General features: G+C 59.0%; 3 protein-coding genes across 3 annotated transcripts; 1 reads left to right on the forward strand and 2 right to left on the reverse strand.

Moving 5' to 3' along the window:
- Nucleotides 1-1747: 1747 nt before the first annotated feature.
- NCLIV_032620 (Cs1 protein, related) lies at nt 1748-4399 on the reverse strand (the record flags this gene model as incomplete). The annotated part of the gene is made up of 10 exons (XM_003883458.1): nt 1748-1900; nt 2005-2063; nt 2158-2385; nt 2445-2577; nt 2679-2780; nt 2970-3021; nt 3126-3325; nt 3419-3583; nt 3779-3978; nt 4375-4399. 10 exons carry the CDS (start codon nt 4397-4399, stop codon nt 1748-1750), a joined length of 1317 nt encoding a protein of 438 aa, XP_003883507.1.
- A 2173-nt stretch (nt 4400-6572) lies between these two features.
- Nucleotides 6573-10442, forward strand: NCLIV_032630 (conserved hypothetical protein; the record flags this gene model as incomplete). The annotated part of the gene is made up of 3 exons (XM_003883459.1): nt 6573-9447; nt 9817-10205; nt 10350-10442. The coding sequence occupies 3 exons, from the start codon at nt 6573-6575 to the stop codon at nt 10440-10442; spliced, it is 3357 nt and encodes a 1118-aa protein (XP_003883508.1).
- Nucleotides 10443-11933: 1491 nt separating this feature from the next.
- Nucleotides 11934-20323, reverse strand: NCLIV_032640 (conserved hypothetical protein; the record flags this gene model as incomplete). Its single annotated transcript, XM_003883460.1, has 8 exons — nt 11934-13068; nt 13470-13573; nt 14081-14296; nt 14826-14972; nt 15535-15868; nt 16554-18128; nt 18518-19200; nt 19517-20323. 8 exons carry the CDS (start codon nt 20321-20323, stop codon nt 11934-11936), a joined length of 5001 nt encoding a protein of 1666 aa, XP_003883509.1.
- Between the last annotated feature and the right edge of the window lie 1779 nt (nt 20324-22102).

The following is a 22102-nucleotide window of genomic DNA, read 5'->3' on the forward strand; positions in this document are numbered from 1 at the left end:
TGTGGTGTACTACGAATTGTGAAGTAAGAAGGCTGCAAGCCTCGCAACTCCCTCTTTCTACGCAGGGGGGAAGGCTTGCGGTGTGCACTCGACTGCTCGGCTGCCCGTAGTGTACCTACGCCAGACCCACAGCCTGAAGTCCTTCACATAGGGCAGAGCACTGGCTTCGCCGCTTACTGGTTCACGCCCTGTAAATCCTCCTCGTACCACACACTCCTCATACCGTTCGGTTGCTCTACTGCTTTTCTATTACCGAAGATGTATTTTGGCGGGGCCGACGATATCCCCATCGAGGGAATGGAGTGTGAGAAAGCGAAGCCCAGGATTCTATTCGTTGCTCTGTACTGTGTTGCCGCCATCGTTGCCCACTACTTCGCACAAGACGTAAGTGCTCAAAAAACAATCTGTGTGAAGCAAAATTCATGGACGGCATTTCAGATTGGAGGATGTGTTACCATGGGCATCCTCGGTGAGAAAAATCGACGCGCACATCCAGCAGGCGGCTGTTAAGGCTGTTGTCAATAGGCACTCTTGTGTATTATTTCTATAAATCTCCTACCCACTTAAGCATCACCCTCGCGCTTGCCACAAGTAAACGCGAACTCGATCCGCACGAATCAGCTGCTGTGGACGCGGGATCTGCAGGTCTTGCTGCGGTTTTCATGACTGGATTTATCTGCCTTGGCATTCTAGTGGCCTCCCAAATGGTGAGTCCGACCTTTCCGGCTCAGCTAACCTCTACAAAACACGCGTACCGCAGCAAATATGGCTTACAGACACCGTAACCAAGTTCGAGTAAGCGGTATTTCAAAAGTTGCATTTTCAGCTCCGCGATTGCCCCCGAGTGTAGATTTATCGTGTACTTCCTCGACTGCGTTGCTGCCGGCATCGCTCTCCAACAGATTCATTATGTATTTAATTCACCCACATCTGGTGAGGCAGATATCCGCATACATGAGATGAGCGTATCGCTATCACGCACGACCCAGGAGGCCCGCGTTCGTTCCTGCCCAGATGTAAGCCTTCTCGTATGTTGGAAAAAAAAACTATTCGATGATTCTGTTCCTGAAGGGGCTAACTACGGGACCAGTGGCGGACTCTCGAACTGGAGTCCATTTCAGGTAAGCACTCAAAAACTCTGTGCTTCATCACGGGACTCATCTCTTGCCTCACCAGGGACCGGCACAGACAGTAGGGGGTGAAACAGACGTCTCTCAACATGCCCACTCAGGAAGCAAGAGATGAGTCTCCCAAAGCAAAACCAAAGGGAAAACAATGTCTACCAAACACAACGTGGTCAGAGATGACTGGCGTTAGCACTCGGTTTGACGCGACCTAGTTTCGCATGTTACATCACTTGCACCTGGTTGCCAAGCTGCCAGTCGTAAACGGTGTCCTTCCACAGATATGTATAATGAACTACCCATTTCAAGGCGCTCTCGCAGGCCACCAATCTCGAACGTCCCGGCAGTGCCGAGGGCAACACCCATCACCCGCAGTGTTACAGACTGTTGTACACTCAGTGCTCTTGCGAAACCGTTACGCTCAGTTGTCGTGGAATTCTCCAAGATCAACCTTGTTGTGGCGTAAGTCCCGTCACCAACCAACACAGCAGGTGCTCACCAAGCCACACAACGTGGGCTGTCAGCCTTACTGCTGCATGACCATACTCTACGTACAACAAACTCATTGGAAAAGGCACTGCCACCAGTATCAACTCTAGCTAATTGCCTGATAAGTTGTACCATCACATCGGAGAGCCAGTTGGGAATCCGGCAGCCGGCATTCCGCCACCGAATTTCGATGTGAGGCTACCGAGGGCCGCCATTACCTCTGGATCACTAGCGTACTTTGAAATCGAAGATGGATTAGACATGATATCCTGGAATGCGGCCATCATCTGCGAAGAAAGACCAGCAGCACACACCCACTTGTAGATAAGACATCAACAGACGAGGCGTGCCTCCACTGAGCGCGACATTCTGGGGATCGGTCACGGCCTACCTTGGGATTCTCAAAAAGCTTCTTAAGTTCGGGATCGTTAAGGGCTCCAAACAGGTTACCTGCGAAACGGCACATCCCATTTCAGAAAGCCACATAACCAGAGCCCAAACAAAACCAATATCCGTGCACGGTAACATCCCATCTGTCACTTACCAGCTCCGCCGGGCATGGAATCAGAAGGCATACCAGGAGCGCCACATCCGCCTCCCATGCCACCGCAGCAGCCTCCAGGGGTGCCTGTCATCCCAGGCCCTCCACAGCTACTGCCCGCAAAGGTCCCAGGCATCCCTCCTGGGAAGCCAAATCCACCAGCGCCTCCTGGGAATCCCGCGCCGCCACCATATCCTGGAAATCCTTCAGGGAAACCTCCAGGGAAACCACCTGTAGGTAAGTGACCGGCAGCACAAAAGTAACAGAGTCCAGGAACCGTGCGCGTTTACGTCGCCGGCGCTTCGTGTGAAGTCGTAGCGACTTGCCTGAGCCCGAAGCGTCCCTCTGTTTTTGTTCTTCGTAAGCCCGCTGAGCCGCAGCACGCCGCTTCTTCGCTTCCTTTTCACGACGCTTTTTCTCCGCCTAAACACATGCACAAGGGCAACTGGTCCAGACTGAAGGAACGCACACAATCCTGGGGACCAAGGAAAAGCTGAGTCGGCTATCATAAGATATGAAGTTACCTCTTCGCGCTTCCGGAGAATCTTCCTCTCGTGTTCCTCGATCTTCCTGAACTTCTCATCCACCAGCTTCTGCATATCCCACAGGCCTTCGTCGTAGTCAATCTACAAACCGTCACCAAATCCAAGTACACGCAAGAAGACGAATCGCACGCACTGACCGTAATACGCACGTCACAATCCACGTACAAAGTCGATGGCACTGACCAGGCCTTACTTAAAAGACCGCGTTCCGGGACCCCGCAGGTCTCATCACGTCTCTTGCGCCAATGCCAGTTTGTTGCGACAACTAACCTTCTGACCCATATCAAGGTCACTATGGGCTTCTCGCCATTTGCCTAGGAGCCTACGAAAAGAACATACCACGCACCGAGAGAGCATACGAATACAGTTTTTTAAAGAAGGATTTCGTCAACGACGCAGGCAATACGAATTTGGTCAGGCGCTCACCTATTGGCTTTTCCACGTATTTTGTAGGCCCGAGCGCTATCGGGGTTCAGTTTCAGGGCCTCATCGCAGTCACGGATGCAAGCAACGGGCCTCTTCAGTTTCAGAAGGACATCAGCTCGTCGTGTGTACAGCAGAGCAGTCGGGTTTCCGATTAGAAGCGCCTCGGTGTACTTCGCCAAAGCAGTTTCACATTCTCCCGCCTGAAAAAGAACGTAGATGGCCGCAAGTGAAAGTTCAGTTGTGGTCCGAGGATGGCGAGGCAGCATGAGGGGAGCTCCTATCCATACCCTTACCTCGCATGCTGCGGCTGCCTCTTCCTTCAGCTTTCCAAGTTTGTCTTGTTCGTCATCAGTTAGTTCTTTTTGACCCTCCGGCGCAAGTGGAGGAGGGGGATTTGTCTCAGGCGGAATAACTTCGCTGTCTTTCAAACTCTCTTCGTCGAATTCCTCTACTTCCGACTGCATACGAAAAAAGAAACAGACACGTTTTTTCGCCGTCAGTAGGTCAGTAGAATGGACAAATGCGCAGACTCGACAGCAGTCGCATGCTCTGGAAGCGGCGACGCTCACTGCACGACGGGGACCAACTGATGCTTGCCTTTACGAATTCGTCAAACCCGGCAACATCTCTGTAGCCTCTCCGCCCGCACATACTTCCGATGATTCTTCGTCAGACGACTCCTCAGGCACAGGAGCTGTGGCAGGCTTCTCTGGCGATCCTCCCCTTGCAGGCATTTCAGCGGGGATCTCCGCGTTGAGTGACTGGAGGTATTCCTTGAAGAAAGCCAACTCCGGTCGATGCAGAATGGACGGGTCTCTCTCGCACATTCCTATGAATGCCTTCAGTTCAGCAACTGCAAGAACGACAGGAAGCCAGGCACAACTGAAAATCGGTTCGTTCACAAGCTTCAGTACCGACGTGGGCCGTTCGCGCAGGTAAACGCGTACCGGTGGAAATGCCGGCTTCACACACATTTGCAAAAAGGAGTTTCCTTCGGAGATTTGCAGTTGTGCTCGTGTCAATTAGCTCTTCCGATGCCGCCAAATCACCAGAAGCGCGGAACGCGTCGTCGCCGGAACACGTCCGTCGACGACGCTCCAACTGTGTGTCATTCGTGCCACACTACAGAGAGGAATGTCTCTTCCTCCTCGTATTTGGAGATGCAGAGCTCCTGCCCCCTCCTGTTCCTCCAGAATACGCTCATGAAAGTCCGAAAAGAGTCACCCTTCTGCATCATTCCACCGCGTACCTTTCTGGGGGCTCAGCGCCGCCATTGTTCCTGCTTCTCTCGGTCACACTTTTTCGGGACGAGGCGCACACGACCGCGAAGTGCAATGTTCCCCTGTTGAGAATCGGACCAACTTTTAGTTCACGTGGTACAGAAGGGATTCATAGAGCCCTCAAATCTTGGCCAAAAACGTAGGATACCCCATTCGGCGCCCTCGCCCGTCGCTTCGGATTGTCACAGCTCCCGCGGAACTTTCCACACAAGCATGCTGTTCAGAGCCTCCTAATGGAGACACGAAGGACGGCGCCACGAGAGCGTTGCTGGCCCCGCATATAAGCTCATCGCCAGACCCGGTTCAGTTGCAGTCGTGCATGCAGGCTCCGCTGTCGCTCCGGCAGGCGTTCCGCGCACAGTTTTGTGGAACGAACCGTGATCGCGCGGAGCGACGAGGGCACTGAATGCTGCTCGCTCGGAGTAAAAACTGTACTGGAGACGCAGCCCCCCCTTCCAGGCAAGTCGCGCGTGCCTAGCAAACAAACGCACTAACCGGCGTCCTGTTGACAAGAAGTGTGTCGCTGACTGGCTCTTTGAGACGCGTGCACTGCGGGGCCATGCGCCGAAGATTCTGGGCTATATATCGCCTCCAGCTTCCTCGGTGACTTGTAAAGTCGATTTTGGACCTTTTTTACTGAAGAGAGGGATCTGAATTTGTCACTAATTTGTTTGAAGGATCGGCGCAACAAGGGCCATTCTTCCGCGACATGTGGCGTGAGCTGTAATTGTACTATACAACAGGTCGAGCTGTGCACCCAACACTGCGCCTCCCCGGCGTGAATCCAACGGTGAACGTATCGGCCCCGGCGCCGACGGCGGCTGTTTTGCTTTTTCTGGCCCTGCAAAATGCGGTTAAGCGAAACGATAGACTGAAAGGAGAGGTGAATACTGCGCTTCGGTCTCGAGAACGGCCGAGGCCAAATGCTTTATTACACGAGTGAGCACCTAGATCATTAAGCATGCGAAAGTGGCGAGATACCAGCTTGTTGCCGGGGGGTTGCTTGCCGAGGAAGCGTTCCTTTCTCCAGTCATTCAAGGTCCGTGCGTAGGGTGTCTACGCGTCGAGGATGTCATGCAATCTCAACTTGTGTTCACTTTCTTTTACACAACGATGCAGTACGGTTCCGTTTCTTTTCGTCGATCGTTGCTCTAGTCCAGTAGTGCAACGCATGGTACATTGCGTCGATGTCAACAGCTAGTTTGAAGAAACGTAGGATTTCAGCTGTAGTATGTGTAGCTCTTCGCGTTCCTTCTGCGCTACGGTGTTCCGGGGTTCGACTTCAGGGAGCGGTCTTGTGAGCCAACGTCGGCGGTCACTGTTTGGTCGTCGCAGAGAAGTTATGCAGGCGCCTACTACGGAGCTTCTTTCTGCTTTTTCGGCTCACACCCTTTGCCCTCGGAGTAGCTCGACACGTAATTCGGCGTTGATGAATTGTCTTGCGCGTGCAACTGAGCTGACTGTGTTTGGGGACGTAGGCCGTGTTAGGGCCGGAGCTCTGTCTTGGTGCACTCAGATGTGTGTCCTGTCCGGTACCACCATCCTTTGATTATCAGCTTTGCAGTTTCCGAGATGCGCACTCGATCGTCGCTTGTCGTCGAGAAGCGTCTGATGGGTGCCCGTTGTCGTGCAAATTCCGTGTTGCCCTGACAGGGGCGTGTGCGTCTGGTTTACGATCTGTTAAGCTCCGCTTCGTCGAACAAGGCCAAAGTAGCGTCGTCGTGGAGAGACTTCAGCCTTCTTTAAGTGCGCTTCTTTTGTGCCGCGTTCCCTCACAGGTTCGCACTGCCGGCGAGGAGCAAATGTTCTTCGATATCTGCCAGGAAGGCAATTCTGCGTCGGCGAATGAGCTCCGCGTCGCGTGCCTCTGTTTTTTTTTTCGACTGGGCGGTTTGCAGCCACACTTCACCGCGGCCGTATATTTCGAGCGTGCGCTCGAGTTTTGACTCGGAACGCCGGCGTGAAGGGGTTCACCTGGACAGTTGGAAGCGAGTCCGACGTTGCGCTGCGTGTGTAGACCGGCGGCTGGGGCCTCGCTCTGCGCTTCCTCGGGGCGTACTGGGCACTCTCTGTCACGTTCGTTGTCACGTTCGTTGTGTTTAGAGACGTGCACCTGCAATGTTGGTGCTCCAGAAAGTTCCTTGCTTTCTGCGCGCTGGTTGCGACGATGGTCATCACGCGTTCTCAGGAGCTGCGTCGCCCTGGGGAAAACCCAGCTCGAGAACGTGAGGCGCAACTCTCGCAAAGCGCCACAGCGGCGAGTGGACTGATCGTCCGTGACTCCCTGCCAGGCACGACGGGTGCGCCGCGTGCAATATGTCGCGCGGCGTCTCAATCCAGTCTGTTCTCGCCGTGGTTGCGGTGGCCGCCTTTCTCCCGGCGGTCGTCATCCGGGGCGGTCTCGCGCTTGATTCCAGAAGAAAGCGACTCGCCGCCGCGTCCTGCGGATCAAGTCGTTGTTCGCCCTTCAAGCAGAAGCGTGTTTTCGGTCGGAACTGCCTTCGGACCGAATTCCGCCGATGGAGCACCTAGATGCGTCTTTTCGGCGCAGCACCTTGCGAGCCATCAGAATCGAGGGACTTCCGCCGGGGTTTTTCGTGCATGGCAGTCGCTTACAGGATCTGGGGCCCGCGCCATCGGAAAAACCTCTCCGAACCTGTCGGGCGTCGCCGAGGTCGGCGACACTCTCGCCCCAGCTGCAGACGCGTCAAACTCGCCTCTGGTAGGTGGTGAGTCAGAGGAGTCACCCACCTTTCCCGACTTCACTGGTGCATTTGGCGACTGGTGTGGATCTCCTGATGCGCCCGACAAAGCGCACAAGCGAACGGGTGGGCGGAATCTCGAGGCCTCGCGGGGCGGAGAGGAGGGTCCTGTGAGAAGGTCGGTGAAGGACGTGGACGAGCGAGGCGTGTCGACCGGGCTGGATGAGCTGCTCCCCGTGCGGGCTCCACCTCACTCCGAGCCTGTTGAACGCAAGCAGCGCTGTTCATTAGGGTGCGGCGCACTCGGAAGCGGGGCACTTTCTCGCCCAGGGAGTAGGCCAGAGAATGCTGGCCTCCCAGGCTATTCGCCAATTCTGCGGCCGCAGGCCTGCCTTTGCGATTGCAAGCAGACGCATTTCGTCGAATGTGGGACGGATAGAGCGACACTCTCAGGGTCGGGAGTCTGTGGAGCGAACCCCCAAGACGATCTCCGCCGGCGTTCCTCGACGCCAGATCGGTCGCGACCAGGACTGCAGCTTAGTACTCGAGGCGACAGGGTCTTTGTCTCGCCCTCGTTCGTCCAGTCAGGCAGTGGGGATAAATGGAGTCCGAGAGGTTTGGTGCCCTCTTTGCGGAAGTCGAGAAGTAGCGATGATCTGCGTCGTGGTGGCGTGACGGCGCACGAGAGAGCCAGGGAACCGCAGGACGCATCGGATCCCGGTGACGATATGCCCGTGTGCGGCGCCGGGAATCGCCCCAATGTGTGGAGGAGGAGTCGGTCGTTTTCCCTCGCCGATGAGAGGGCTGTCGCGACGCCGAGAGACTCTGACGGCGCAGTGCGCCCGGAGAGTCCGTCACACACCGTGACGAAGGCCGCGAATCCTGGAGGCGCCTTCGCGGTCCGTTCAGCCTCTTGGGCTTCGCCTGACGCCAGACGCGTGTCCGTTGTGCAGAACGCGTGCTCGCTTTCTCGGCAACGCTGCGTCGGGATGCGGTCCGGCAGGGTGGGAAGGTGGATGAAAGGTCGGTCCCACGAAAACGGGGCCCTCTTCGAGCAGGAAGAGAATCCGAGTTTGGCAGAGGAGACGCCGACGGAGTGTGTGCAGAGACCGCCGAACTTTTGTGCACAACGTGGCGACGGTGGCTGCGAATCCCACGCTGTCCCAACAGAGGGACCGTGTAGTCTGTGTGTAGGCGCCAGTGGCCAGGAAGGCGGCGACACTGACAGGGAGATGGTTCGCAAGAGCAGCAGCGGCAGCACGATGTGCAGCACCAGTGAGTCGGACGGAGGCAGCTGCGACCGGAGGTTGACCAAGAGGCCATCGGGCACCAAAACAGTCTCGGTGTCGCGTCCTGTCGCGTCGATGACAGCGGGGGCTCCTGCCGATATACCCCCGTGTAACTCGCAGCTCGAAGACGTGGTTGGGTCGGAGTCGCCCGGGACTCACGACGCCGGGGGTGAGCATGCGGCTCTCGCTTTTGCAGATGGGCGCGGTCCAGACAGCGCCATCGGAACGGCCGCAGATTCGTTCGACACCGACCGGCTTCACGAGGATTCGGGCTTCCACCTCCAACGTCTGCAGTTGTTTCCGTGTGGATCTTCAGGGACGGATCTGCTCGAGATGGGATCTACTGGGAGTCTTTTTCCCGGGGAAGGCGACTTGATGAATCGCGCGCTGTCGCTAGACCCCTGGGACACACATGAAGTAGACTTGTACATCGCACCAACGTTGCACGTTCTTCGACATGCGCGAGATCAAATGGATGGTGACGACTGTTCGACTGGTGTGGCCGCGGCTTATCCGTCGTCCGTTACTGGCCGCTGCAGGGACACCGAAAAAGGCGGTGGCGAGCCGTCAGGACACGAAAGGCCCAAAGCAGCGCCATGGACAGCGCGTTCGGACTCAGATGGGGAAACAGGTTCCGTTGACCCAGAGTCCTCGGACCAAGGGAGCGAGGCGAATGGGAAGGCTGAGAGACAGGACTTCCAGCAGAACCGCGCGGCCGGCACAACGACGGCGGCGACCAGCCTGCCGTCCAACTCGGCGCGCAGCGGGGGATGTGCTTCTGTCACGTCGAGGGGCGTGTCAGGGATCAGCACTAACTCCGATGCGTCTTCCGCTGCAGCCCCGAGCCAGGCGGAGTTGGGCGAAAGCAACCGTGGAGACGGAGAGCTTATCTACAGTTCTTACAGGTCGCCCAGTCGCGGGATCGGGCGAGTGGGAGCAAGCAAGAAGTGTCTCGACAGCGATCTCCTTGTAGTCAAACGGAAGCACTTCTCGCTCCTGGTCGAGGACGAGGAAGGCCTCCTTCACTTGGATGACATGCCGTCTTTCGAAGGTACGCGCGAAACGACGAGTGCCGTTCAAAAGTGCAGAAACATGGGTTCCGCAGAGTACAAGGGGGTCGGTTGAGAGGGTGGCCACGATCCTGAGACTGTCTTTGATCAAGTTCGAGGTGACTGGAAAACTCGAGGGCTCGAGTTGTGTGTCAGAGCTAGCGCCGCAGTTTTTTGCACTTATTGTTGACAAATCCCCAGACAGGGGGGGGGGAGGCGGGGCACTGCCTGAGTGCAGTGCATAATACACGCTTGGTCTCCGGACTGGCGAGGACGCCTGAGTGTTTTTGTCTGCTGGGACGGAGAGGCCTAGGCGTGAATTCAGCGTCAGTGCGTGCAACGGGTTCTTTTTTTATCCTTTCCTTCTTCAGGTTGCCTCTTCGTCATGAACCTGGCGTCGTCGAGGCGTTCTTCGTATTCACGACTGCTGCGGTCTCTCCCGTTCCGGCGACTGCTGTTTTTCGTTCTGGCCCAAGGTCACCTCTTTTGGTTCAGGTCTTCTCGCGACTTCGTGCTCCGGGGTTTCTCAGCAGCTGTGGGGAGTGTCTCCCTCATCATCAACCAGTGTCATGTGGACGTCGCTGAGTCTTCAGCGACTCTGCAGGGCGGCCGTTTCCGTCTCGAATTCAAGAATTGGCGGCGAAGCCTCGAACTCCAGGCTGGGTCCTGCAGCAGCGGCAAAGGGAAGAGAAGGAGTCGGCTAGAAGCCGGAAGCTGCCGGGGAGCGTGGGTCCAGCAGCTGCTCGCCACGATTCAAAAGGTGCGTTGGAGCCGCGGATTTTACAGAGCAGTTTCCTTCTCCGAGAGGCACGGGTGTGCGGGTTTGCGGTTTCCAGGCGAGTGCGAATGGAGGCATGCGAGGCCCATTCGACCGATGTTGTTTTATGTGCTGCGTGTTCAACAGGCAGAACAAATTCGCGACCGGTTCCGGACAGTGGACTGGGAACAGACGCAGCTCCACGCATGGAAGATTGCGGAGCGGTTTGGTGTCATTTAACGCGTCAGAAGACTCTACGGATGTGCCAGCTTTTCTCGCGCCTGCAAGCTCTCCTGTGTCTCCTGCGGCTTTTTGTGAGTAGACACGCGTCCGTTTTTCACGTTGTGTCAGACGCGTTAACTCCGAGACTCTCGCGTCGGTGTCTCTCGGCGATGCCGACACGGTGCACACGACGGTGTGATCAGTTGAGGCTGTGCAAATTTCACGCAAAGCAGTATAGTCAGGTACGACACTAAAGAACCACAGCTGTTTGAAAGATGTGTCACAACTGGCTGCACGGCAGTCAGGGGCGTTCAGTAACGTGGATGGTGAAGTGTCTCTACAGTGGCCGCTTCTTGAACAGAAGCGCCCACCTCTGTCATTTGTGCAAGTGACGTGTGGGACAAACGTCACCACGAGATCTTTGATATATGTGGCCTTGTTCGCACGTCGGCTGTGCTGGAACAATGCAGAAAAAGTAGGTTGCTTGCAGGTTCGCTGTCATCGAAGCATGAAGTCGTACCTTTCTGAACGGTGTATTTTGTGTTCTGTGACGGCCCCGTGTCAGCATGTGAAGGGTCCGCGTGGTACACTGTTCGATTTCTAACCAGTTTTCAGTCCTTTAGAGCTGAGTTCGGGAAGCTCGGATCTCATTCCAAAAACCTTTGCCCGGGATTATATTGGCTAACGCGGAAACCAGCAGGTGAAAGTGATTTTAACGCTCGAAGAAACCGCGCACGCGCGTTCTGACTTAAAAGATGTGTGGCGACAGAGACCACGAGTCTTCTCACACTGTAGGTACGCACAGATACGTCCGAGAAGGGAAAGTGCCAGTGCAGCGGTCTCCTTGGAAGTGCTGGAACGGGAGCAAGCATTTTGCTCGGACCTCGAAATGCGCTCACGAATATGCGCGAAACAGAAACCTGCCGTCGCCGCTACCAAACAAAACTCAGCAACAAAAACACGCGACACTCGTACGCTGCCGGTTTACAGACAGCTCTTTCACCAGCCAGCAGTGCAGCTGCGCAACGAGGCGCGAGAGCTTCGAAAGAGCGAAAACAGACTGCCACACAGCAATGCACGGTATAAAGTCAAAGGCGCACTCACGAGTCGCGCACCGCCCACCACGAGCGCTCTGCGAGAGCTGGGCAGCGTGCGAGGCGAGTGTTTTCGGGCGAGGGACAGCAGAGACGAAAGGTGCGGGGTCACCCGGCAGCCGCTCGTTGTGCCGTGCGCGCGACATCGTCGCTCGGCACGAGCGCCGCCTGTGTCTGTACAGCAAGGCGTGACACGCCGGCACGAAGCGTCTCCGTCCCTTGCGGGTCTGTCCGACGCACAAAACGCTGAGTGCACCGGTAGCTGACAGGAGGAGGTTCAGTGTGTCCCCTCCAGAGGCTAGATGAGAACTTGGCGGGGGTGGCGCCGCAACGCATGTGCTACATACACTCCAGCGGATAACTTTTTCGCATGCGTCTGAATCACCAATGCGACGGCCAGGGTCGTTCGTCCGTGTTAGATGAACTCATCTTCTCCTTCGCCGTCCAAATCGGGAATGATCACACCTCCCGCACCTGTACCGAAGTCATCGCTTCCCGGCCCATCCGGAGCAGTCCCCCCAGTCCACGGCCGCAGGAAGAACGGCGCAGTCGCCCCTGAGGCTGCCTCACGGCGTGTCTGCGCCGCTGCCAGTGCATCGCCGTCGGCGCGCACAGCTGGTTCCTGCCGATCAGGACCGGAAGTCTGTCGACCGGCAGCGGCCTTTCCGGAACTTCCTGGGGCCGCGCTGCCGCTCCCCCCTCCAGTTCTCTGCGAGTCGCCGGGGCCGTTCCCCTTTCGAAACTTGGCGCCGCCGAGAGAGCTTCCAGGAGCCTTTTTCTGTCCTGGCGTCTCGTCGTGCGGGCCGGGACCCGGTTTTCTCTCGTCTCGCGCGTTTGAAGCCGTCGGGAAGTCTTCGGTTCGCGCGCCGCCAAACAAGTCCGCGAGAGAGTCGACTCCGCCTGTATCGACACCGGGATCTTGGGAGTCCAGGCCAGTGCGCGTCGCGCCGCCCTGGTTCCCTTCCGCAAGCGCAGGCCGAGACACGGCCTGCTCTCCGTCCTGGCCCAGAACGCCCTTTGGATTCGCCGCATGCGCCCCACACGCGCTGGTCTTCTTCCGCCCGCGAACGCGAGGACTCTTGCTGGCGCTCTTTTTCCCCGCAGGAGGCGCTTCCAAACCGCTCTGCGCCTGGGGCGCCCTCGGCGCCGACTCGAGGCCGCTGGAAGCAGGCCAGCTTTCCGAGGGCGCCTGGCCGTCTCGGGTGTCTCCAGGGAGTCGGCGCGCACCGCCTGGGACCGCCGCCGCGCTCGCGCCCCCCGCAGCCTCGTTTTTGTCCGCAGCTGGAGACGTCCCCGCTCCAAATGCGCCGCCTTGACTCTGTGCGGACGCGGAGCTCGGGCGAGCGACGGCTGCAACTCGCGCAGCAGTGGCTGCGGGAAACGAGGATGGCACAGCCGCGGAAGGCACAGCCGAGTTTCCGCTCTGGCCCGCGGCGGGTTGCGCAGGCGCACGCGGCACCGGAGCCCCGACGAGCAGGTGCCGGGCGACGCGACCTGGAGGCGCTTGTAAGTCGAAGTGGAGCATCTCAATCAGCTGAAGCTGACGCAACCTGTTGCGAGACACAAACAAGGGATGGCCCTACACACAGATGACCCCACGCGCGGGGCGGCGAGAACGATCCGAACCGAGCCTCGCGACTCGCGCCCGCGCACAAGCTCCGGCTCTATAGACACGGCAAGCGGCAGCGGGGCCGCACACTGCGGAACCTTTTGGCTACAGCGGCAGGTGCGTCACGAAGTGAATCTACCGAGACGGAACCCCCAGGAGACACGAAAACGAGAGAGACTTCACGCTGGAACATCCACGGGGTTTCGAAAATTGTGATACACGCAGCAGGGAATCCTCGCCTCCCAGCCCAGTGTCGGTCGAAAGACAGCCTGGAAGTTCTGGGCGTCTGTGTTCCTAGGACTCGTTTCCCCTCTCGACAGACGAGACCCCAGGTGCTGTTACCTGAACTGTGCGGGGAACAGCGAGGCTGCCGTTCGCGTGTGCAGAAAGGCTCGGAAGTCCAGGGCGGTGACTTTCAAAAGCAGGCATCGCTGGGATTGAGCAACCTGCAAGAATTCGGAGGGAGGCACATGCACGAGGTGCGCGGATCTCGCTGCACGTTTTGACGTTGATCGAGTGTCTTCAAGAAGCTCTGGCGCCTCTCCGTAACGTGCCGCCTGGACCGGTTTTCGACACTGTTGCGCGTCCATCCTTCTTCAGACACGACACTTTGCACGGCAGAAGCTCGGAAGGCGCCTCGTTGGAAAGCGTTTTCGCTTCCAGCAACAGAACGCCAAACGCATGTGCCACGAACTTCCTTTCGAAAAGATGCGCCTGCCTTCTGCACACCTCTCAAGTGGGCATCTACCCACAGTCAGCTCTCGGGTCCTCTCCGCCGATCCTGCAGATCTGCGGGTCTCTTGACCCCCCCCGCTTCGAAAACCCCTCTCTCGGCCACCCTCATTTTTTGCTCCTTTCGCTCCCGGTGTCTCTTCGTCTCTTTGGCCTCCGCCCCTTTCGCGCGCTCCAGCCCTTCTGTCGCATTCCCCGCCCCGCTCTCGCCCTCCTCTCACCTTCGCAAATTCAATCGCCTTCGCTTCCGCGACGGCCACGGCCTCTCGCCGCTGAGCCTCCAGCTGCTCCTGCTTTGCCTTCTGCACTTTCCACTGCTGGCTGCCGAGAGAGCCGCCAGAACGGAGCGCCGGCGCCCAGACGCTCGGCCCCGGAGCCCCTTCGGCGGCAGCTGCGGCCCCTGGCGCTGGTCCAAACAACGCAGAGAGGCTGTCCGTCTGCGAGAGCGCGAGAGCAGGCGACAGAAGACCAAACGTTCGCGAGGCCTCACGCGGTTCCAAAAAGACAGAGAGAGGTTTTCGATCCTCGCGGACGCGCTCGAGATGATCTCCGCGCCGGCAGCAGCACTCGCGTTGCGCGTTTTCGCGCCTTGGCCCCGACCGGTGACGCGAGATGCAGGAGAACGGTCCCGCATTAACTCACGATGTCAGACTTGTGCACAACCCATTGTCGCGCACTGAAAAGCGTGGAAAGTCTTCTTCAGCATGCAGGAGTTGTCTACTGCTGACCCAGCAGTGCAGCGAGGGAAGTTCCGGATCGAAACTGGCCCCCCACGCCGCCCCGCGCGAGCTCGCAGCCTGCCCTCAGTCCGTCGATTTCTGGCCCAGGCTACGCGTGGTGTCTGAACCTTTTTGGGTGCACGGTGGCATCTATTCAGGTTTCGTGGGCGTGTCGACGTCTTCCACGCAAACCCCATCGCGACAACCAGCTCTGCGTTCCGTTGTCTTTGAAGAGAAGAGATCTTACCGCATCGCCGACGCCGTCGCGACTCAAATCTTCGCTGGCTGTGAGGCCTCCGCCCGCCGCGTCGCCTGCCGGCGCCACTGCGCGCTGTCTTGCTCGATTGGACCGGTTTCTCCGCTGGTTCTCCTGGAGCTTCCGCAGACGGTCCACCTGCAGCCGCGGCGCGGCGCACACAGAGAAGCGCACACAAAGCGGTGCCCGTAGAGGTAGCCTCGCCCGCGTTCTCGTCCCCATCTGTTTCTCGCCAACGCGGAAAGACGCCTCGCAAACGGTGGACGCGCTGTGAGGCCCCGCCGCTGGAACAGCCGCTGCATCTCTGTCGAGCAAGGCCGCTGTGCCGAGACGGCTCGAGACGGATCCACCGACCCGCGCGCATATCGCGTGGGGAACCCCGTCAGCGGTGGGGGCACGCCGATGAGTCTCGCGAACAGGGGCTTTTCGCGGTTTGGCCCAAACGCATGACACGGTAAGACGTGAGAAAACTACGTGCTGCGCAAGAGAGGCATCTGCGTCGACACAGGAAAGTTTCGCTTATCCCTGCAGCCGAGCGAGAATGCCGGGAAGGTGATCCAGGAGACACCGTCCGGCACAGAGAAGACCAGGCGCGTGCACTGGATCGACCAGCCGCGTGTCTCGCCCCTGCGCACCCAAGCCCCGTTTGCTGTCTATACACTCCCTCGAGAGTCCCAGTTCCTTCTCGCCACTCGCTCACCAGTTGTCTGTCGCTCTCCTTCTGCATAAAGAAGGCCTGCAGTTCACCGATGTCTTGTTTGATCGAGAAATGCTGGAGCAAACCTGCGGGGCCACTTGTCGCCAGCGCGCTGCCCGAGCCAGGGTCTGGGCCTTCCCAGTCGGACGGTCTCTCGCTGTTACACGGATACGAGCCTTGCAACAGTTCTGCGAACGCGTCGTCGCCCATCCCCTCGTCGGGGAAATCGAAATCAACGGTGCGGCTGTTGTCTGACGGATCTGCGCCGGCAGACAAACGCTGGAAAAGGCGGTCAACTCGGTACTCGGAAAGCGCACTCAGACTTGGCGCCATAGCCCTGTACGTACACGACGCCGCATGTCAGCAACTGAGAAACGATTCAGTCGCCTGCGTCGCTGGAGAGGCCGACTTTCTTCCGAGGTTCGACAGCACGGAAAACACGAGAGATTTCCAGTCCAGCAAAGCGTGATGTTCCCATAGTCTCGTTCGGCCTCACCCTCGCCCTCGGCGCTGTGCGTTTTCGCTACGCGTCAAAAGAAAAAACAGGCTACGTGCGCATATGCGTCCCAGCTTTTTCACGCCAAGACGTCTTGGCTTCAATCCTTTACAGACTGCACCGTGTTAAATTGTGGTTCCTCATCGGATGGCACGATGACGCATGCATACGTAGGCAAGCATTCATCCCGAAGACTTCCTTGTCTCCGCGTCCGCTACCTGTTTTCGCTCAGACCCCTACTTGTGATTTCCCGTCGCTCGTCCACCGCCACTCCGCCGGCTCCCTCTTTCAGGTCGGCTGCACATCGCGGCGCTTCAACGCCAACGCCGGATTCTCAAGGAAATGAAAGTGGTCCCTTGCCAGCGTTCTTCACCCGCACAAGTCTGTTACGGAGTCAGGCCCTCCAGTGTAGATACACAGCTGCGTCCGCAGGCTCGAGGCAGCGCACGCGTCCACTGGCAACACACGGACGGAATGCAACGCAAGACCCGGAACTTTCCGCGGTTCCTGTTCTTTACAGTCTCACCGTAGTCTGTCTTTTAACGCTCGCTTGATCGTGTCGCGAATCGCTTTCTCGTCGCGCAAGAGAAATCTCCGGCCATACACGCCACTCAAGCGTCTCACGGAGGTCTCCAGCAGGCGCTGAATATGGGAATCCAGGCGGCCTAGCCTTCGCCGCGGTGCGAAGCAGGCGTCGTCCGCGCGCCTTGGAACGTTGCGCCACGCCGCCAGAGCCACGCTCCTTCCCTTGGCGTCCAGGTAGTACCCGGGCATCCCTCTCGCGTCATCTCGCAACGAGCGAAAGGCCGCTGGAGCCCCGTGCGTGGGAAAAGGTCCCGCAGGCTGCGTCAGGAAGGAAAGCTGGTGAAGGCTGTGGTAGAACGGCTGTTGGCTGCGAACCGCCTGCCGCTCCTGCATCTGGTGCACCTGCGCCGCCACGCCTGGAGCCGGCGGCTCCGCTTGGAGTCGTGTCTCCGTGCCTGGATCCAGAGCCACCGCGGTGCGCCTCGCCACACTCCGCAGCGCCTCCGAGAGAGACTGTGCGTCCGTCTCGACACCCAACGCCTGTCCGCCGCGGTGACGAGCAGTGTACACGGGGCGCGGTCCCGCGTAGTCAGCGAGACCCGCCACGGTCGCTTCAATCGCCAGTGCACCACCCTCTCCGTCCCACGCGTCCGGCTCGATGCGCTTGACGGGCTGCGGCCGAGACAGCAGCGTGCGCATCATCCTCACAAAAGCGAGACGGTGACTCCCCATGCTTCCCGACCCGTCAGATCCGGGGAAGACCGCCGCGCCCCCAGACACGCCCCCGCTGTGCAGCGTCGCTGGAGGGCATTCCCCGAAACTCTCTGCGGGCGCATTGCTTCGCGCAGCGCCACTCGGCGCTCGCTGGGTCCCAGAGCCCGCATTCGCAGGCGCCGCTCCCCGCACTCCCGCAGACGGCGCGCCGTTCCCCGAGCTGAGACCGCCTGCTTGGAGTCGAGCAGACGCGGTTAGGTTCACCGCACCCGCGACGCCGTCGCATCGACCGGCCTGTCCCTGTTCGCGGTCTCGACTGCCCGGCTGTCTGCCTTGCCTCTCGCCAGCGGCGCCGCCAACAGCGGCTTCTTGGCCATCTCCAAACGCTGAACTGCCTTCGGGGGAGCCTGGAGGGAGATGGGCAACTGCAGGCCGTTCTCGACAGCCCGCCTCTTCTTCGCGAGCCCCGGCCAAAGGGTTGTCGGAGTCGACGCGCGCGCGCTTGACTGGGTGCCCGTCGGCGCTCTGGGGATCCGAGGGCGCTGGCGACTTGTCCAAAAAAGCGGGAGGCGTTCCCGGAGGGGCGAAAGGCTGGTCGCCTCCAGCTGGGCAGCCGGCGTCGGAAGTCGCCTGCAGCGGATGCGAGCCCGCGGCCTTGTTCGTCCGCGGAGCGAAGCGGCCGGTGCCATCGGCGTGTGCGGGTCCAGGAGTCGCGCTCGGCAACCCCTCGCCCTCCTGCCGTCGGTGTTTCTCAATCGCAGCTTGCAGGAGCTCCTGTTTCACACGCCCTGCGTCGACGAGCTGTTGAATGGCGAGCGAGCCTCGCGGAGTCCTCAGCAATTTCAGCAGCAACTCCATTTGCCTGCGAAGTAACCAGACGAGGAGAGACGGGGCCACGCACCGAGAGCAGATGAATCGCGAGGTCCAGTGGAAGAGTGCAAGGCACACCGCTGGCGAGGCGCGCGGGGAACGCTCTTTTGCAGGCAGCCCTCAGACGAAAAAAAAGAGCAACCGCGTCGGTGCACACACGCCAGTGAGGCACTACGAAGGGTTTCAGCAGCACATCTCGCGTCTACCCAGCGGCTGTGTGCTCGGCGCTCATCTCAGAACCTTGGGGAATCCCGCCCTGAAAAGCTACAGCGCACTTGAAACTCAAGACCGCATCTGAAGCACACTCCGTCGCCTCCCTCAACTCTTTCCCGAACTGTGTGCAGACCGGAAGAGTCTCCCGAATCGCCAGGGTCTCCTTACTTCTCGTACGACGGACTTCCCAGACCTCGAGGCTTTGAAGTGCCTGTCGCGTCGCTGGACGGCGCGCTCGCTCCAGCGGCTTCTGCTGGGGGCGATTTCACGTTCCCCGGCTGTCCCACTCTCGGCACCCCCACCCCCCAGCTGCCAGCCGCCGCCTCCACGTCGAGCCCCGGAGGCTGCTGAGGACGTCCTGCCGTTCCAACCCCTCCGTGCGGAAAGGGGAAAACGCCGGCTGCAGGGTTGCCTCGATCGGCCGCCTCATGCGCAGACGAGAAGAAATGGGCAGGCGCCTGCGTGGGGTGCGTTGCCGCATTATGCTCTGGAGCAGCCTGGTCCCCGTCCGCTGCAGGCGAATCCGCTGGCCACGAGGCCGCGGGGACGGAAGCACTCAAGTCGCCCAGCGGCGGCGCGTCGCGACTCCTCTGAGGATGCCCGTGGGGAACGGCCGGGCCACCGGGAGGAGGCGCCCTCTGTGGATCTCCCGCTGTCGCGCCGGACGGCGCTGCCTTTGGGGCAGGATGAGCCGCGCGGTTCCGCTTCTCTTCGGAGCCTTCAGCTTGCTGCGCTGCGAGGGCGTGTGCGCGTCGGAGGACTTCCTGCTGCTTGATCAACTGGTTCTTCTCCAACTCATGAAGCAACTGGTGCAGAGCCTTCGCCGGCATCTCGGATTCGATGCGGTACTTCTACAAAAACCGACAAGTTACGAAACGGGAAGGAAGCAGCACAGAGAAGGTTTCCCCGCCACGGAAAAAAAATGGCACCACTCTGGAAAATCGCGTGTTCACAGCACCTGTCGCGCTGAGCGGAAATCGACCGCCTACTCGTTCTCTACGCGGGACCGCTATTTCGTCTATACCACCCCCTGACATTGGCGCGGAGAGAGTGGTGCTGCAGAGAATGACCCGCGCGAAACTGGAGATACCGCCCCTGTTGGAAGCCACTGGCCGGCGTTCGCTGGACAAGTCTTCCGCCGAGTTTTTCGTCGGCGCGTCGCCTCACCTTGAATCTTTCGGGATTTTCCTCAGCCATCTGCCTGAGAAGAATAATGACGTGTCGTGGCTCCACTTGGATCTGGCCAGCGTTTCCCGATCGCGCGCCGACTCCTGAACTGTCGCTGCCCGTGCGCACCGCACCGGGCCGAGAGTTCTGCCTGGAGGGCTGCGGATAGGCAGCGGCCTGTGGATTGTCCTGCCGCCGTGAAGCCTGTGAACGCTGGCGAGCTGCGTCCTCGTACAGCTGTCCATTCACGTGGCCGCTCGCTTGCTGGCCGTCGAGCGGATGTCCGTGGGAGTGAAGCGCTGGGCCAGCGTGGTGCGGCAGCAGACCTTGGTGACCTGGGGCGGAGACGGAAGACCCGCGCAGCCCTGAAAACGCATGCGGCTGCGCCAAGGACTGTTGACTGGCAAGCATCCTCTGTTCATAAAAGTACTGCTCTAACGTTTGCTGGGGCTGACCCGGACGGAAGGCCGTCGTGGGCATTCTGTCATCCCGCCCAGTGCCCGTGTCCTGGTGCCCCAGAAGCTTTTGCGACACGTGGAACGCAGGATCCCCGCTGTGTGTCACGTGCTGTCTGGAGTCTGGCGCCGCGCGCACCGGGCCGCAGTCCGGCGGGGCCTCGTGCAGAGCCCCGCGCGCAAACGGATCAGCCCCATGGGGAAGATAGTGGGGCGTTTGCTGCACCAGATTTGGATTCTGCAAGGGCGCGTCGGGCTGCTGATGCGCCGCCTCTTGTGTGGAGTGGACTGGACGGTACGGACCTCGCTGCATCGAGACCACGTGGGCAGCGCCGTCATCGGAAGGATGCATATCAGAGGTTGCCGACGCCCTGCGAGTGCTCACTGCCCGCAGGGCACCGGCTCCTGCATGGAAAACGCCGGGAGTTTATCGAGCGCTTCCTAGGCCGCCTCGACCAGCAGGAGCGCTCGCGCTCGGTATGTGTATGCCGCTGGCGAGAGGGGAGACGCTGTACGCAGAGATCTCTTAGACGCCGGAAAACGTACTAAAGCAGACGGGAACAGGGCCAGAGGCGAAAGGAATGCGTAGCTGGCACGCACTCGCCTCAGGCGGCCTTCCTCCGCCGGGGAAAAGAGGCGACGTTTCCCCGCAACCGCAGTCTCAAGATCTGACGAAGACGACGATTTCCGGTGTCTGTCTGGGAGTCACAGTCCCTCGTAAAGCAGCGCAAACACCATCCTTCTGTAGAGGCGTGGTGAAGATCGAGTGGCAACCGACGAAACCCGGTGAAAATGGGAACGATCCAGTGACTGCCGTCGCGCGCGTCCTTCATCAACTGACGTAGCGTATGCTCGGTGTGGCCTTGCACCCGCTCAGTCCCTTTGAAAAGACATGTCCGGAAGAAAGGACAAAAAAGAGAGAATTCGGAGACGTGGAACGATGGCCAGGAATGCTGAATGACTCGAGCAATTCGTGGCCGAGGCGCCCGGTTCACTTGCACAGGAGCCTGAGCTGTCGTATACAGGACGGTCGGTTGGACACAGCCTCGTAAAGCAGCACGGCAATTTTTTTGAAGCTCTGCGCAGTCAGGATAACACACCGGGCTCGACTGCACACTTGCCCAGTAAAAAAGGGGAGCCTTGTCTCGAGTGTAGCTCCGCAAGCTCTTACCGACGAAAAGCCCCCTGCCACTAACGCACGCGCATTTCCACGAGGCACACCAAAACTATGAAGGAAGCCGCTGCCACACACAACCACGTATGAGCATGCAAGAAAGAACGAGCCCATGTAACCCCTTTGAATGCCTGATTAACGTCACTATGCGGGTTTCGAAAACGACAGTCTTCTGCCATGGGTTTCCTCTTTCCAATAAAAAGTGAAATAGACGGACCTCCCCGGCAAGTCGGTGGATAAGCTGGCGGGACAGGTCGCATGCGCGAAGCCACATCGTGCCGTCAACGACGTGGCCGGGCAAACCGCGCAAGCATTAGCTAAGAGAGGTGTAAGCTGAACGGAGTCATTGCGTAGGTACATCTGTTCTGAAATATCCCGATCTAGTTCACATGTATCATCGGCGTGACACGGATTTGCAACTGGTGTTGTGCGCGATTTCGTGCACACTCTGCTGCCTTCTGTGTATGAGGTTGGTCAGCGTTTCCTCTCTGCCGAGCCAGCGTTCTGCCAAGGTGGAAAAGCGGGATCGGCGCCCTGTACGACTGTAGATGCAACAGTGTCTTGTACAATTCCGACTACCTGATGCGCTTCGTGGCTCTGTCTTTGATCTGCAAGCGCCGTGTCCGTTCTGGGACTCGATGAATGACCCCGCGATAAGTTGTCGCATTTGCGTCGGTCCGTCCCCTGCCTAGATGGAGTTAGACGGAACAATGTCTGCTACACATTTGCCTGCTTATGTTGCGACCTGCCGATTTCTGACGGAGAGATGGCAAGAGACACGTATACCATCCTTGCTACACGGAAAACGAAGCCTCGGATGGTGTATCTATTAAGGGGAAGAGCGGCAAGCAGTTCCGCAAGGCCAGCCCCTGTCTACAGCTAGGCTCGGACTCCCAGCCAGACCTGTTATGGTGTACATTTTCCAAGAAGAATGGCTCCCCTAAAACCTTCTCGGGG

This window comes from Neospora caninum, chromosome VIII (genome assembly GCF_000208865.1).
Source record: "Neospora caninum Liverpool complete genome, chromosome VIII".
Taxonomy (NCBI): Eukaryota; Apicomplexa; class Conoidasida; order Eucoccidiorida; family Sarcocystidae; genus Neospora; species Neospora caninum.